At 45.0% G+C, this 17,888-nt stretch overlaps 1 protein-coding gene across 1 annotated transcript in view; it reads right to left on the bottom strand.

Moving 5' to 3' along the window:
- The window catches only part of LOC130285363 (uncharacterized), a 40,246-nt gene extending 23,363 nt beyond the window's left edge, over positions 1 to 16,883 (bottom strand). The window contains exons 1-5 of the mRNA XM_056536723.1: positions 16,841 to 16,883; positions 13,708 to 13,818; positions 10,067 to 10,292; positions 5,138 to 5,409; positions 2,522 to 2,691 (exon numbers count right to left, since the gene is read on the bottom strand). Coding sequence (XP_056392698.1) covers positions 2,522 to 2,691; positions 5,138 to 5,409; positions 10,067 to 10,292; positions 13,708 to 13,818; positions 16,841 to 16,883 — 822 coding nt within the window. The remainder of the gene's footprint in view (positions 1 to 2,521; positions 2,692 to 5,137; positions 5,410 to 10,066; positions 10,293 to 13,707; positions 13,819 to 16,840) is intronic.
- Positions 16,884 to 17,888: the final 1,005 nt, after the last annotated feature.

Raw genomic sequence — 17,888 nt, 5'->3', positions numbered from 1 at the left:
GGAGTTGAAGTTTTGCCACATCTGGGCGGGCCACAGTTTGAGACCACTACTCTAAGTCATGTGATCTCCACAAAATGATAATAAGAAAAAAAGCCTTGGAGGACAACCTGGTCCTCACCGGTCAGTCAATAGAAGTATCAGAGGTGACGGTTCACAGGACATATATGCGGCACCCACCTGTAACGGCTTCCGGAACCACTGAAGGGCCCTCAGGCTAATACCTTCCCGACCACGCGGACGGAAGACCGTGACATCACGCCCCCTCCCATAGACTTGCATTGAGGGGGTGGAGTGTGACGTCACACGGGGGCGGAGTCATGATGACACGATCTTCCGTCCCCGTAGTCAGGATGGTGTTAGCCTGAGGGCCTCCAGCGGTTTCGGAAGCCGTTACCGGTGGGTGCCGCATGGTAGAATGTGGGGGTCCCCAGCGGCGGGACCCCCGCGATCAGACATCTTATCTCCTATCCTTTGGATAGGGGATAAGATGTCTAGGGGTGGAGTACCCCTTTAAAAATAGTAGAATTGTACATCAAGTATCCAGAGTTCCCATAAAAATATACCGTATGTGCTCTATATGTGCCCACAAGAGCGGTATAATAGTATGTATTCTATAGTATAAAGTATGGAGGAGCACTCACCGATACCTGAAAAGTCCAATCAAACTTAGTGCAGAAAGGGTAGATGTGGGGTGGTGGTGGTGATGGTGGTGGTGGTGGTGGTAGTGGAAAGGTTGGTGGGCGTTTCAGGCTCAGTTCACATCCGTCGAAAACGGGATGCCAACGTGTACTGTTGATGGGAGTAGCGGACCCCTTTCACGCCTATGGCCGGACGGAGTCATCTATTTTTAAGCTTGCCCAAAAACAGGGGTCTGCTGTGCTTTAAAAATAGCGCATATGCCCCAAAAAGAGTCCATAGAAGAGAATAGGGTCCGCTGCTCTGGGGATGTATACGTGGGCATCCCGTTTTCTGCACAAAGCCTACAGCTAGGATTAACGGGGCAGTAATGTAGTGTGGACATAGTCTAAGAGACCATCGTTTCACCCAAGGAGGTGATTCCTCACACTGACTCAGACCCTGGAACGCGGGAGCAAATACGTTTTTTCCCCGCATGAGCTGTCTGAACATGCTCCATAAGTCTTAGGCAGTCAATCCCAGAGGTAATGGATTTAAAGGGGTATTCTAGTGAAAAACTATTTTTTTCATATTAACTGGCTCCAGAAAGTTACACAGATTTGTAAAAATCTTTATCCTTCCAGTACTTATCAGTAGTGTTGCTCGCGAATATTCGCAATTCGAATAGTATTCGCGAATATCGCATATTCGCGAATTCGCGAATTTCGCGAATATAGCGCTATATATTCGTAATTACGAATATTCTTTTTTTTTTTCACAGTACACATCACAGTGATCATCCCTCTCTGCTTCCAGCTTGTGTGGTGTAAAGAAGGCTGTAATACTACTGTGTGAGACTGGCGTGCTAAAATTCGCACATGCGAATTTTCGAGTTTGTTAATTTCGTGCATGCAAATGTTCACATGTTAATTTTCGCATATGCGAATGTTCGCATATGCGAAAATAAAACGAGAATATAACGAATATGCTAATATTCGCGAGTATATGACGAATATTCGTCCATATATTCGCGAATATTCGCGAATTCGAATATGGCCTATACCGCTCAACACTACTTATCAGCTGCTGAAGTTGAGTTGTTCTTTTCTGTCTGACAACAGTGCTCTCTGCTGACACCTCTGTCTGTCTCAGGAACTGTCCAGAGCAGGAGAGGTTTGCAATGGTGATTTGCTCCTATTCCTGACAGTTCCTGAGACAGACAGAGGTGTCATCTGAGAGCACTGTGGCTCAACTTCAGCAGCTGAAAAGTACTGGAAGGATAAAGATTTTTTTTTTTTAATAGAAGTAATTTACAAATCTGTTTAACTTTCTGGAGCCAGTTGATATGAAAATAATTCTTTCTCTCTGGAATAGCCCCTTTAAGGGGATCCTTGAATGGAGTGACCATGGGTCTTGTCCAGGTGTTTCCATACCAGGGTGCCTCCAGCTGGTGCAACACTACAACTCGTGGGATGCTGGGAGTTGCAGTCTTGCAACAGCCGGAGGCACACTGGTTGGAGTATTGTGATAGTTATATTGTTGTACAAAGGAGACAATATCTCAGTAGTTATAGTCTAAAACAGTGGTCTCCAATCACTGACCTCCAGATGTTGCAAAACTGCAACTCCCAGCATGCCCGGACAGCCAACGGCTGTCCGGGCATGCTGGGAGTTGTAGTTTTGCAACATCTGGGGGTCCGCAGGTTGAAGACCACTGGTCTAGAACATCCTATAGGGACATTGCCTTGAGATATAATAGGAGAGATGGTTCTTACGCCTTTCTTACCTATTGTTCCTATGATATCACTGTAACCTTAGTAAGAATAACAACAAACGTTTTATGACTTGAGGTTATTTAATTTTCTGTAGATTCTGCAGATTTTCTGTATCAGAACATGGGTTCTCACCTGACAAGAGTCTTTTCCTCCTTTGGAGTATCCAGCACATACCATAGTGCTATCCACAATGACAGTAGAGCCGCTGACCTCTGAGTTTATGTGATACATCTTGTCGCAAGTCTTATGGTCAATTAGTTGGACTTCAACCTTCTGCAGTGTCTGAGGAGATGGTAAACTCACTAAAAAGAGGAACGAAGAGGAGTCAGTCAATCCCATACATCTGCACTAACCTACAACCTCAATACAGTGATAAGAATCTGTGACGTATGGAGTCTACGTCTTCCGGTGAAAGTTCTCCGAGAATTAATGGCCTTTCAGTGTTATAACATACTAGGGTTTTGTTATCAATGATGCATGGACTCTAGCTTGTCCCTTACAGAAGGCTTCATCTCATAGAGCTTCTGCCATTTGGCTGACCAATGAGTAGTTGGCAATAAGAAAGGAAAAGCTGGACTTGGTGTGTACCAGTATTTGGCCATAGTGGCAGGGCTTGTGCAAGGATTTTTGCCACCCTATGCAAAAGCTAATTTTGCCACCCCCTTGACTTCGCCTATTGGCCTGCCCTTTGACACACCCCTCTTTACTATTGAGGTGACACACTGTAACAAGCCCCCTACTCATGTAATCAGCTGCTATGTCTGCTGCTGGCTGAACGAGTTTATAGCCGAGGCACGTGCTCTCTATTAGTGTTGAGCGGCATAGGCCATATTCTAATTCGCGAATATTCGCGAATATATGGACGAATATTCGTCATATATTCGCATATTCGTTATATTCTCGTTTTATTTTCGCATATGCGAAAATTCGCGTATGCGAAAATTAACATATGTGGAAATTAGCATATGTGGAAATTAGCATACGTGAAAATTCGCATATGCGAACATTAGCATATGCTAATATTCGCATATGCAAATTTTCGCACGCCAGTCTCACACAGTAGTATTACAGCCTTCTTTACACCACACAAGTTGGAAGCAGAGAGGGATGATCACTGTGATGTGTACTGTGAAGAAAAAAAAAAAAAAAAACGAATATTCGTAATTACGAATATATAGCGCTATATTCGCGAAATTCGCTAATTCGCGAATATGCGATATTCGCGAATAATATTCGAATTGCGAATATTCGCGAGCAACACTACTCTCTATCACCCAAAGTGCAAGAAAAAGTGCAAACGTGTCACACTAAAAAAATGTGCACAAAGGATGCGGTCTATCACTAAGCCCTACTCCAACAGAAGACTGGCCCCCAACAAGCCTACCCTTCACCTCTGGGCCAAAAGGCACCTGCAAGGGTCCAGGGTCCAGGTTTTGCCAAAGCTACTAAGGGGCCACAAATGCACCTGGGTTCAACCTAGGCGTTAACCAAGGTATCCGCCAAGGAGCCATATACTGATGGCATCTCGACCGAAGCCAAGATCCTCGGTGGTTGTAGGAAGGTGAGGAACCTTATGGCCACACCCACCTACCCTAGACCGCCAGGAGGGACACCCGGAAGGGCTACCGCACTCTGAAAAATCCTGTGTACAAAACAAACACATAAAAGTGGAACACTGACAAAAAAAAGTGGATGAGTGCTGATATACTGCCCAGTCATCCGGCTGGATCTATAAAAAAATTTCCTTATCCTTGCAAGAAAGCTGGGATACCAAGGGTGAGTGCCAAAGGTGAAGAGTTAATGGTGCAGTGCTTCCACTCAGTGGGGCATCCATCCAGTGAGTTTAGGCCCCTCAGGGTCACCCCTCCCCAAGGCACAAAAGTATCTCGGCTCTACACCCCCGGCCCAATGATCAGACCAGGGCAGCCATTGACCTGGTTACATAGCACCAGCACCGGAACGCCCCGGTACACCTGCGCCTCCATGCAGCCATCCATTCTTACCAGTGGACTGCCTGATAAGGACAGATACTACACTCGATCTTAGCGAGTGGTTCGGGTGCTGATTGTATAACTTTCTTGCAGCTAACAGAGCAAGAGTAAATCCAAATGACCCTAGGGCAGAAAGGGGCCCTTATTATTGACAAAAACCTAACCCCAGGGCAAAATCCCGGGGTAAAAAACCCCTTTAGAATCAACCCCTTAAAAATTAACTTTTATTGTATACATTTAAAACACTGCTCTGTGCCCCCAATGGGTTAAAATGTTATCAGGACAGACCCTGTATACTGTGAATATATATGGAGTTAACACTCCCTTTCATTAAGTAGTATGGGGCTCTGCAGTGCCATTATGATTTTAATACATCAGTACGGACCTCATAATGGCACTGCAGAGCCCCATACTACTTAATGAAAGGGAGTGTTAACTCCATATATATTCACAGTATACAGGGTCTGTCCTGATAACATTTTAACCCATTGGGGGCACAGAGCAGTGTTTTAAATGTATACAATAAAAGTACATTTTAAGGGGTTGATTCTAAAGATGTTTTTTACCCCGGGCTTTTGCACTGGGGTTAGGTTTTTGTTAACAGAGCAAGAGGGCGCTCTAGTCGGCTGCCTATTTTGCCTATAGGCAGAGCCGGCCCTGCATGGTGGGAGGGAAGATATGTGTCTTCATATCATCTCCTCAGCTATGAAAATATACCATGTTGCATGCTGGGATAAATTCATAAGTGATCACCTACCCTCATAGTCTGTATCTCCCCAGCCGGTGACCCAGCATGCCAGGCCGCAGGGGAAGCTGACGGAGGCGGAGGGCAGGCAGATGGGCATGATGTAATCTGTGTAGTTGACCGGACTATTGAGCTTGATCAAAGCGATGTCCCATTCATATGTTGTAGTACTATAGCCAGGATGGATATAAACTGAGTTGATCTTCTTGAAGACGCTGTGCGGATTGTCCAGGGACAGTTTGAATGCTCCCAGCTGCACCTCGAGGTTAACAAGGGGTAAAAGTCTGAAAGATGACCGAGACAAAATTCACACTTTATTCACTTATTTTTTTATTTTAGATTAAAAAAATAGTCAAAGCTGTGCAGATTATTTAGAAGAAAAGTGTTCTAACCTTATAGGTCACTTATTATCTCAAGTAGTAGAAGTGTGCCGTGTGTGATGTCATAGACTAAGGTTACACATTCTCCACTTAACCACAAACATTTACATAGTATGGTCGGGAAAAAAACATATGTCCATCAAGTTCAACCAAGGAATTGAAGAGCAGAGGTGTGGTGGGATGAAGGGGAAGGGATGTAATTATATTTCTTCATAAGCATCAATGTTATTTTGTTCCAGGAATGTATCTAATCCTGTTTTAAAGCTTTCAACTGTTTTAAAGCTTTCTGCTATGACCAGTTCCTGAGGTAGACTGTTCCATAAAATGTATATGTTGTTAACCTAAATTCTTTTTACATTTCTATGTAAAACTTGGTGTAATATTTCTAGGCTGTGCCATAAATAACCTAATAATGGGGCAAAACCACTAACCCAGGGGATTCCTACAATGAGCTGGTAGCTTGGAGAGCATAGGGCCACCTCAGTATCTGTCAACTCTGTTTTTTCCTGAAGACTGCATGGTTGGTGTTACGCCTAGCGCTCGGGGCCCCCGCTCCTCCCCGGAGCGCTCACGGCGTCTTTCTCCCTGCAGCTCCCCGGTCAGTCCCGCTGACCGGGAGCGCTGCTCTGTCATGGCCGTTGGGGATGCGATTCGCACAGCGGGACGCGCCCGCTCGCGAATCGCATCCCAGGTCACTTACCCGTTCCCGTCCCCTGCTGTCATGTGCTGGCGCGCGCGGCTCCGCTCTCTAGGGCGCGCGCGCGCCAGCTCCCTGAGACTTAAAGGGCCAGTGCACCAATGATTGGTGCCTGGCCCAATTAGCTTAATTGGCTCCCACCTGCTCCCTGGCTATATCTGGTCTCCTCCCTTGCACTCCCTTGCCGGATCTTGTTGCCCTTGTGCCTAGTGAAAGCGTTTTGTGTGTTTAAAGCCTGTGTACCAGAACTTCTGCTATCTCCCCTGACTACGAACCTTGCCGCCTGCCCCCGACCTTCTGCTACGTCCGACTTTGCTTCTGCCTACTCCCTTGTACCTCGCCTATCTTCAGCAGTCAGAGAGGTGAGCCGTTGCTAGTGGATACGACCTGGTCACTACCGCCGCAGCAAGACCATCCCGCTTTGCGGCGGGCTCTGGTGAAAACCTGTAGTGGCTTAGAACCGGTCCACTAGCGCGGTCCTCGCCATCCCTCTCTGGCACAGAGGATCCACTACCTGCCAGCCGGCATCGTGACAGTAGATCCGGCCATGGATCCCGCTGAAGTTCCTCTGCCAGTTGTCGCTGACCTCCCTACGCTGGTCGCCCAGCAAGCTCGTCAGATCGCCCAACAAGATCACCAGCTGTCGTACTTGACCACCATGACACAGCAACTCCAGTCACAACTACAGCAAGTACAGTCACAGCTACAGCAGCAACAACCATCTCCTCCGCCAGCTCCTGCACCCCTTCCGCAGCGAGTGGCCACTCCTAGCCTCCGCCTGTCCTTGCCGGACAAATTTAATGGGGACTCTAAGTTTTGCCGTGGCTTTCTTTCGCAATGTTCCCTGCACTTGGAGATGATGTCGGACCAGTTTCCTACTGAAAGGTCTAAGGTGGCTTTCGTAGTCAGCCTTCTGTCTGGAAAAGCCCTGTCATGGGCCACACCGCTCTGGGACCGCAATGACCCCGTCACTGCCTCTGTACACTCCTTCTTCTCGGAAATTCGAAGTGTCTTTGAGGAACCTGCCCGAGCCTCTTCTGCTGAGACTGCCCTGCTGAACCTGGTCCAGGGTAATTCCTCCGTTGGCGAGTACGCCATACAATTCCGTACTCTTGCTTCTGAACTATCCTGGAATAATGAGGCTCTCTGCGCGACCTTTAAAAAAGGCCTATCCAGCAACATTAAAGATGTTCTGGCCACACGAGAGACTCCTGCTAACCTGCATGAACTCATTCATCTAGCCACTCGCATTGACATGCGTTTTTCTGAGAGGCATCAAGAGCTCCGCCAGGAAAAAGACTTAGATCTTTGGACACCTCTCCCACAGTCTCCACTGCAATCTGCGCCTAGGCCTCCCGCCGAGGAGGCCATGCAAGTGGATCGGTCTCGCCTGACCCTGGAAGAGAGGAATCGCCGTAAGGAAGAGAATCTTTGTCTGTACTGTGCCAGTACTGAACATTTTTTGGTGGATTGCCCAATCCGTCCTCCACGTCTGGGAAACGCACGCTCGCACCCAGCTCTCGTGGGTGTGGCGTCTCTTGATGCTAAGTCGGCTTCTCCACGTCTCACGGTGCCTGTTCGGATTTCTACTTCAGCCAGCTCTCCCCTCTCAGCCGTGGCCTGCCTGGACTCTGGAGCTTCTGGGAATTTTATTCGGGAGTCCTTAGTGAATAAATTCCGCATTCCGGTGACCCGTCTTGTCAAGCCACTCCACATTTCCGCGGTCAACGGAGCCAGGTTGGATTGCACCGTGCGTTACCGCACGGAGCCCCTCCTAATGTGCATCGGACCTCATCACGAGGAAATTGTATTTTTTGTCCTTCCTAATTGCACTTCTGAAGTTCTCCTTGGACTACCCTGGCTTCAACACCATTCCCCAACCCTGGATTGGTCCACTGGGGAGATCAAGAGTTGGGGTTCCTCTTGTTCCAAGGACTGCCTTCAACCGGTTCCCAGTACTCCCTGCCGTGACCCTGTGGTTCCTCCTGTATCCGGTCCCCCTAAGGTCATTAAGGACTCTGCCTGCCACAGGAAATGCCTCTCCCCCCCTCCCAGTCCCATCAGGCAAGCCTCTGTGTCCCCTCATGGCCCTCGTCCTGGTGTCACACTGCCCCGTGCCAGGTCTCGCCCTCTGCCCTCTCTCCCCATTCCTACTCCTGCTGTTCTGCCTGCCGTTGAGGAATCCCTCCATCCTTTCCCGGTGTCCTCATCCCAGGGGAGGCAGTTACCGGACAAAGAGAAGGGGAGACCTAAGGGGGGGGGGTACTGTTACGCCTAGCGCTCCGGGCCCCCGCTCCTCCCCGGAGCGCTCACGGCGTCTTTCTCCCTGCAGCTCCCCGGTCAGTCCCGCTGACCGGGAGCGCTGCTCTGTCATGGCCGTTGGGGATGCGATTCGCACAGCGGGACGCGCCCGCTCGCGAATCGCATCCCAGGTCACTTACCCGTTCCCGTCCCCTGCTGTCATGTGCTGGCGCGCGCGGCTCCGCTCTCTAGGGCGCGCGCGCGCCAGCTCCCTGAGACTTAAAGGGCCAGTGCACCAATGATTGGTGCCTGGCCCAATTAGCTTAATTGGCTCCCACCTGCTCCCTGGCTATATCTGGTCTCCTCCCTTGCACTCCCTTGCCGGATCTTGTTGCCCTTGTGCCTAGTGAAAGCGTTTTGTATGTTTAAAGCCTGTGTACCAGAACTTCTGCTATCTCCCCTGACTACGAACCTTGCCGCCTGCCCCCGACCTTCTGCTACGTCCGACTTTGCTTCTGCCTACTCCCTTGTACCTCGCCTATCTTCAGCAGTCAGAGAGGTGAGCCGTTGCTAGTGGATACGACCTGGTCACTACCGCCGCAGCAAGACCATCCCGCTTTGCGGCGGGCTCTGGTGAAAACCTGTAGTGGCTTAGAACCGGTCCACTAGCGCGGTCCTCGCCATCCCTCTCTGGCACAGAGGATCCACTACCTGCCAGCCGGCATCGTGACAGTTGGTCCATTGTGTCCAAGGCTGACCATGAGGCCTACAACTAAAAGCTGAACTTTATCATCTGAAAGAATTTATACATTCTGTACTCTCCGCATAGACGTCTAAGCATATGGGGCACTGCATTCATGGGGAGGCATAGCAAGACAATGTGGAGCACTAAGAGGCGAATGCCGGCTGTTTCACACAATACGAAGTATCGTGCGAAACGGCCGGCAGTTGCCTCTGAGCGCTCCACACCGTCTTGCTATGCCTCCCTGTCAATCCAGTGTCCGTATGTTTATACGTCCTTTGCAATGACTGCTTACCTGTCTCCTTTACTACTGAGCTTCTGGTATTGGGCTACCTTTTCTTTATGGTTTAAAGGACAAGTATCTTCTCCCCTATCCTTTTTTCATGATACTTGTCCTTTAAAAGTTTTAGATCGCAGGGGGTCTGAGCGCCAGCTCTCCTTCACAGTGGTGCGTCACGACCCCTGCCTGAAGCAGGGGCCTCCACGCCCCCTCCATATAGCTTCATGGGAGAGCCATTCGGCAATCTTTGGCTCCCGCATTGAACCATATTGAGGGGGCGTGATTCGCCACTGTGAATGAGGGCCGAGGCTCTAAACAGGCAATCATGGGGGCCCCAGCGCTCTGACCCCCCCCCCCCTGCGATCTAAAACTTATCCCCTATCCTTTGGATAGGGGATACCTTTTTTTTTTTCACAGTACTTGTCCTTTAAGCACCCCGCCAGCATCACATGAATATCTGTCTGGCAACACTTCCCGCTGGAGCGCACTGTGTGAACCATGGCTGGCGAGTAGGACGCATAGTGCTCTCCACTCTAACCCTTCTCCTCCATCTCGGTGAGATGTGAAGTGAAGAGCATAATGGAGATGAGAAAACACTTACGGTTCGAAGCAATGGGCAGCAGTCAGCACCCACTGACTGGAGATCAAGGACCCACCACAGAAATGCTGGCCCAGATACTGAAAACTGGCCTGCCATGGCCACTCTCCATCCAAGGCATCCGTTCCACCAACAATCCAACTGGAGTAGACTGGAGACCCGCATGATGGCTGAGATCCAGAGGTGACAGAGGCTGAGGAAATACAGAAAGGAAATTGATCACATGATGCTTCTTACTTACATTATGGTCTACAGCACAAATTACTATCGTACCCCCATATCTCTCAATGAGTCATCGTGAAGTCCTGTGTTTCCTCTGTCTTCATGTCTCCTCATACAGATCCCTACCATAAAACATTAAAAGTGGTTGCTTTGTGTGTAATGAGTGTTAGTACATCACATACACATAGGCATCAGCACATGGAGACCACAGGAGAAAAAGACTGTCCACGTAGGGGGAGGCCCCCAGATGCTATGCCAATGCGCTGACCAAAGCAGACAGGGAAGGGTTAATGGAGTTTTTCCATCATTGTGGCAGATCAGGGAGTCTGTCTACTGGGACATTAATTACTCACTAGACAACAGGTTGAAACTATCCCTTCAATTCCTCAATACGTTCTCTACTCGATACCACCATGGGCACAACTATAACCTCATTATTGCCCACAAATGCCAGGTTATTGTAGTGACAATTTTCTTGACCCCTCTTCTCCCACACGTTAATGTCCTGGGGCAATGATGTGACATGGCGCAACTAAGAATACTACCCGAGCCACCCACATAGAACATCCCATGAAGACATAGAACAAAGTTAAAGAAAAAGGTTTGCTAGGTCTTCACTTTTGAAATCACCATATCTGTGGTTCTTCGTAGGACTGAAGATCATTCTACTGAGTTGTCTTTACTTGACAAGTTTCCATGGTGCACAGTAAAAAAGAAGCAACCTGGCCCAATCTTATCTAGAATTTCCCTGATATCTACATGCGCACTTTGACCCTTATTATTCACACGTCCAATAACGTTTATCAGCCTTTATGGCATTTCTCTGGCACTGATTTCTTCTTTCTGGCTCATTACAATGCAATAAATCTCATAAACATACTGTAAAATATTTGCTAAATCCAGGGTAGATACAGCTAAACTACAGTACAATAAGGAAGTATCAAAGAAACAGTAACTGGGGTACTGCGTGCCAGCCAACCAGATACCAATAAGGCGTCAGTCCATGGTATCATGTAGATAATGAAAAATCAGATGGAGCACCGACCATATTATCCAGTCTTCTTTATTTTATTAAAAATGTAACATGAAGATTTGCGGGGAGACATCACAGAAGGACGGGGGTCGTGGCAGGGCAACCATTTCGCACCAACTGGTGCTTCATCTGGAGGCTTGACGAAGCACCTTTTTTGGTGTGAAACGGTTGCCTTGCCACGATCCCCGTCCTTCTGTGATGTCTCCCCGCTACATCTTCATGTTAAATTTTAAATGAAATAAATAAAATTGGGTAATATGGTGGTCCTCAAACTTTACAGCCCAGTCACTCAATGGAAACGTACAAGGGGACATGATTGGCTGCAGTATCCTGTGCACTGTGTGAGGTGACTAGTGATGAGCCCCATAGGCCATATTACATTTTGCGGTATTTCGTGAAAATATGGACCAATAGTCATCCTATGTTTGCAAATTTTGCATATTGATTCACTTTTTTCCATGTGAAATTCGTAATGAAATTCGCAAAATGCGCATGCGCGATTAAATCTTTCAACTAAATACTTTCCTATTGGTTTCTAGGGATGCTGCTAAGGTCTGACAACTGTGTTTGCATCCTTCTCATTGACTCACAAGCTAAAAGAAGGGAGGGATCAGTGTCCTCTGAAAGTGCCGATATTCGAGAATTTTTGCATATTTGCATATTTGCCTTCTTTGGACCACAAGCTGAAAGCAGGGAGGGATAATCACTTTTCATTTACACAGTACAGATCATTGTGATGTGTACTGTGAAAAAAAAAGAAAAACAATTATGAATATTCGTCATAACGAATATATTTCATGATATACTAAATATTCACGAAATTGGGAAGTGTCGATACTCGAGGTAACAATTCGCTATTCAAATATTCACGCTCAACACTAGGAGTGACATCACCATGATACTTCTGCCTGGGACTCTGGAGCAAGCAGAGGGGTGAGTATGGGGTTTTTTCATTCTTCTACCATCTCATCCCTCTTAGAAAATGTATTTTGATTAACCCAGAAAAGCTCTTTTTGGCCAAAATTTCATTAGTAAAATAATGAAACAATCTTATTGGCCACATACTATTATATCAGAAGAGGAATAACAGTAAAGAGAAAGAGGTCCACCATATATGAGATGGCAATGAGATGATGTCCACTGAACACACCATTCGCTATGGTTGACCTCGCTCTACAGGACAACCACTAACAGAGAATCTGTGCTGGGGGTTTGGGTCACTGGATGGTTATAGTGTGAGATTAGATATTTTCTCCTTTCAGGGAAAGAGTTCTGATTGTCGTTGTGACATGATGCCAGGACACAAGGCCTCCAGTAGAACATTGCCAATTACACTGCCCCCACCGGCTTGTCTTCTTCTCATAATACACCCTGGATCCATCTATTTCCCAGGTAAGTGACGCACACACATCGGACCTTCCATATGCTGGAAATGTGATTCATCAGACCAGACACCTTCTTCCATAGCTCCATGGTCCAGTTCTGATGTTCACACGTCCATCATAAGTTTTTTTTTTATGGTGGACAGGGGTCACTGGGTGCTCAGACCAGTCTTTGGTGCCCAATACACAGCAAGTTGCGATGTCCTGTGTGACCAGGCTCCTTTCTATAATAAGCAGCAAAAACTTTTTAGCAGCTCTTCTATGGGATCGAACCAAATGCCAATCCCCCGCCCGCCCCCTCACCCACACACACACATACATATCAATGAACGTTGTCACTCGGACACAGGTTGTAGCTTCTTTGTAGCCATTTTAGCTCATAATAGCTAAATATGAAAAAAACATCCCAAGATTAATTTCAGGAGAACTTGAATTGGGCCATCATATTGATTTCAGATATGTTCCCTGGTACAGGTCCAGACCATCTGGCTCCTGGGGTTTAAAGGGGTATTCCAGGAATTTATTTTTTATTTGACTATGCTACAGGGAAGATAGTGAAGATAGTGCAGTACATAATATTGTGTCTGTACCTGGGTGTGACGGTTTTCTCACAATTCTTCTGTGATTATTGCCCCAATATTTATTTTTAACAGCATACAAAATTACTCATATCTCAGGATTTCCCAGGTTTAAGTGCATCGAGACCTGACATCACTAGTCAGGTGATCAGAGGGAGCCTGTCCTGCTTCAGTTTTGTAACAGCTGTAGGCCCCCTGGTTAGAAAACACTGTGTTTCAATGGGTGTGGTGGCTGATGTGTGGAAGGAAGGAAAGTGATCTCAAACTTTCAAGCATGGAACTGTGGGATGTGTAGTTTAGAGAACAAAATGCAACAGGAAATGCCTAGTTCTGGCAGGGAAGTACTAAAATCACCTTATGGTGGAAAACCCCTTTAAGGAGATAAAAGCATAATGTCTGATCCTCTGCTTGCTTTGGAGTTATACTTACCTGCTCCCCACTCCTGTGTGTGGCAATGCTTGAAACAGAGTTCTTCTCTACAGCTTCTAGCGACCATAAAGGAATCACAAGAGCCCTGCAGGGCAAAAGGCCGGTCTGAACCTGACCACAGACAGGAGCAGAAAGCAGCTGAGTATTCTATTATTTAGGGGCTGATCAGCCAGGCACACTGCTCAGTAAGTAGAGAAGTGGGGACTCCTGTCTTTAATAGGAGTCCCTGCTCTGGTATTAGAATAAAAAATGCAAATCACAAAAAAATCTGATTTAAATACTAGTACTAAGCACTACATACTATAAACACCCCACAAGACCGTCCATTCTGGAGATGATCCATCTCACTCATCTACACATCACAGCTTGGCCCTTGTCACTCAGCTCCTAACATTTGCAAATTTTTTATGCTTTAACACATGACCTTCAATAATCTGATGCATTTTTGCCCAATTTATCCCCCCGATTGGTGCCATTTTCTCTGGAAAATCCATATCTATATTCTACACTTACAGCTGAGCTGAAGTTGTCAATTAACTCAATGGGGCTACATTGTATGTGTATTATTTATATTATATGTGTATTATTTACATTATAGGTGTATTATTTATATTATATGTGTATTATTTACATTATAGGTGTATTATTTATATTATATGTGTATTATTTACATTATATGTGTATTATTTATATTATATGTGTATTATTTATATTATAGGTGTATTATTTATATTATCTGTGCATTATTTAAATTATATGTGTATTATTTACATTATATGTGTATTTTTTATATTATATGTGTATTATTTACATTATAGGTGTATTATTTACATTATATGTGTATTATTTATATTATATGTGTATTATTTATATTATATGTCTATTATTTATATTATATGTGTATTATTTATATTATATATGTATTTTTTTATATTACATGTGTATTATTTACATTATATGTGTATTATTTACATTATAGGTGTATTATTTACATTATAGGTGTATTATTTATATTATATGTGTATTTTTTATATTATATGTGTATTATTTACATTATAGGTGTATTATTTACATTATAGGTGTATTATTTACATTATAGGTGTATTATTTACATTATAGGTGTATTATTTATATTATATGTGTATTATTTACATTATATGTGTATTTTTTACATTATAGGTGTATTCTTTACATTATATGTGTATTTTTTACATTATAGGTGTATTCTTTACATTATATGTGTATTTTTTTACATTATATTTGTATTGTTTATATTATAGGTGTATTATTTATATTATATGTGTATTATTCACATTATAGGTGTATTATTTATATTATATGTGTATTATTTACTTTATATGTGTATTATTTACTTTATATGTGTATTATTTACTTTATATGTGTATTATTTACATTATAGGTGTATTATTTATATTATATGTGTATTATTTACTTTATATGTGTATTATTTACTTTATATGTGTATTATTTACATTATAGGTGTATTATTTATATTAGATGTGTATTATTTACTTTATATGTGTATTATTTACTTTATATGTGTATTATTTATATTATATGGTAAATTATCCTTTATAGAACATCACCGATAACAATGATGATACCACATCTAGCCTGTTCTCTCACTCTGAGGAATTGCATATCCAATATACACCTCCAAAAATCGTCTCCTTATTCTATAGTTATTTGCTGGGTGCTGTGCCGGATACCACGTTGATGTTCAAAAGGGGGAAGGGGAATATGGTCCAATCTAAAGCAAACAGTCACAAATCATAGAATTTCAATCTCATTGAGGCACCATTTTTAATCTATGTAATACCTTCTCATACCTCTTCCTAAATTTTTCTTTTCTGAATCCTTCCCTGTCCCATTTATCTCATTGTTTAATAAAACTTTGCAAAAAACTAACAAACAAAAAAAACTCACAATGACCTTTGTTCCATCCCTGTGCTATATACATGGTGGTATTAAAAGTCTCACTACCTTTCCGGCTAAGATGACGATATTGGTTGGAGACGGAATGGTTTGGAGAGAAAGAGGAATTTAAACAATTAAATCAAAGGATGTGGCCACCCCCTCCTTGGAAAAGTCAGTCAAGTGGGGCTTGAGGAAAGCCATGAGTTGGCAGTACGACAGGTACCGACCTCCGCCATCTGAGAAACAGTCTACTGTGTTTCCCCCGAGGAAACTCGGGATGTGTCCATAATGGCATGTGCTTTGAGAGTGAGAAAGGAAGATGCATTAACACTCGGCATTGTTTCCAAGCAACTATGGTGTCCCTGACACCAAAACGCTCCTGCAAATGAAGACAGGTAGAGTCGCAAATTTAGCATGTAGTATCCCAAAGAGGGACCATGGTGAAACCATATGGGACTCCAGAGTGGTTTTGGAATACCCAGATTCGCCACATAGACAATCTATACAATGTCTGTAGATGCAGGATAGGTTGTATTGGTGGACGTCTGGGAAGCCCACCCGCCCTTCTCTTTTGGAGCATAAGTTTGCTGAGAGCTATGCGCTGGCGTTTGTTTACCCAAATAAATTTGCTTAAGGTTGTGTTGAAAAATTGGACATCAGACCTTTTGAGTAGGACAGGTATTGTCTGCATGGGGTATAACAATTTTGAGAAACTCAGCATCTTAATCAGATGGCATCTGGCCAGTAAGGGTAGGGGTAAAGACGTCCAACACCGAAGCTCATCAGCAATCTTATGGAGAAAATGAGTGAACTTAAGAGAGTAAAGGGAGGTGTTCTCCCCACCCAAATGCCCAGGTATCTAAACAGGTGCGTGAAATAGTGATAGGCAATGCAAAAGACCCCTCCATGAGAGGGGTAGCACTGGGGGCGGGGTAAAGGAGAACGCTTTTCGAGACCTCCCAAAGTCAGTAAGGCAATCAAAGACACGGGTCTGATCCCTTCTAGGGTTGGCCAAGAAAAGGAGCAAGTCATTGGCAAATAATGTATGGGAAATCATGTGGTTCCTAACCCTGATACCCTCAGCATCCCTACCTTCCAATAGGCGTCTCGACAAAGGCTCAATTGCCAAATTGAAAAGCATGGGGGACAGAGGGAATCCCTGTCGAGTTCCTTTTTTCCTTTAAAAGTCTCTTACCGAGGTGCAGCATGGCCATCACATAGACCAGAGTCTTCTCCATGTCTCCGGCAGACGATCACTTTGCTGTCTAGTCTAAAAAGGTGAGTAGTGTACTCTGAACAGCACATCAGATATCAGAGGAGGGTGGGATGTTATCACACTAGAACTTTGGTCTTTAAGGAAACATTAACAGTATCTCCTCCTCATATTGTACAACTTCATAGGAGTAATTTCTCAAATACAGTAGAATTTCCCTATAGCACACACAGACAGGGAAGAAAACAGTGTCCACTATTGAGAGATGTCTGCCATTGGGAAAAAAGGCTTCAAATTCTTACTAAATGATGGAATACTGTACTATACTTACTCGGGAATATAATTGCCTATAAAACATGACAAAAAGCAACATTATAGTAGAATCTCCCAGTGTCGTTTAATCTCTCCCCCCCCCCGTATCCTTTCATCCCCGTATTATACCCTGTGTCATCTTATTCCCCCTTGCAATGTGCCAAATGATTCCTCCCCTTTCCTTCCCATGCCATTTCATTCCCCCAAATCCCCCCAAAAAGGGCGGGGAGGAAGATGATTTGACACAGGGGAATAAAGTGTCACGGGGGGTATCAGGGAAGGAGGGCAGTGAATGATGTGGCCGGTGGATGTACAGAAGCAGGAGACCACTGTTTAAACATTGGTCTTCTACTTCTATGCTGAGGCTTCTGCAGGGGGGTGCAGAAGGGGCCTGGGCCCCTTACTGGGGTATTGGCTGTACCCCCTGACAGGGACCCTGTGTACAAGGTAGTACCGGCCCATTAAGCCTTATTGTCCCCTATTGGGAGTGTTGTGTCCCCTCATGGGAGTGTTTTGTCCCCTATTGGTAGTGTTTTGTCCCCTATTGTAACCTATTGGGAACGTCCCCTATTCAGAGTGTGCAAATACATTAAGTCTTATGGGACTTTGCCGGGGATTTAAAAACTGTCCACTATTGGGAGATGTCCCCTATTGGGAGGTGTCACCTATTGAGGGGTGTCTGCTAAAGGAGATTTTACTGTATATACGCCTACACTAG

This window comes from Hyla sarda, chromosome 8, assembly GCF_029499605.1.
Source record: "Hyla sarda isolate aHylSar1 chromosome 8, aHylSar1.hap1, whole genome shotgun sequence".
Classification (NCBI taxonomy): Eukaryota; Metazoa; Chordata; class Amphibia; order Anura; family Hylidae; genus Hyla; species Hyla sarda.
This window is presented reverse-complemented; position numbering and strand designations above follow the sequence as displayed.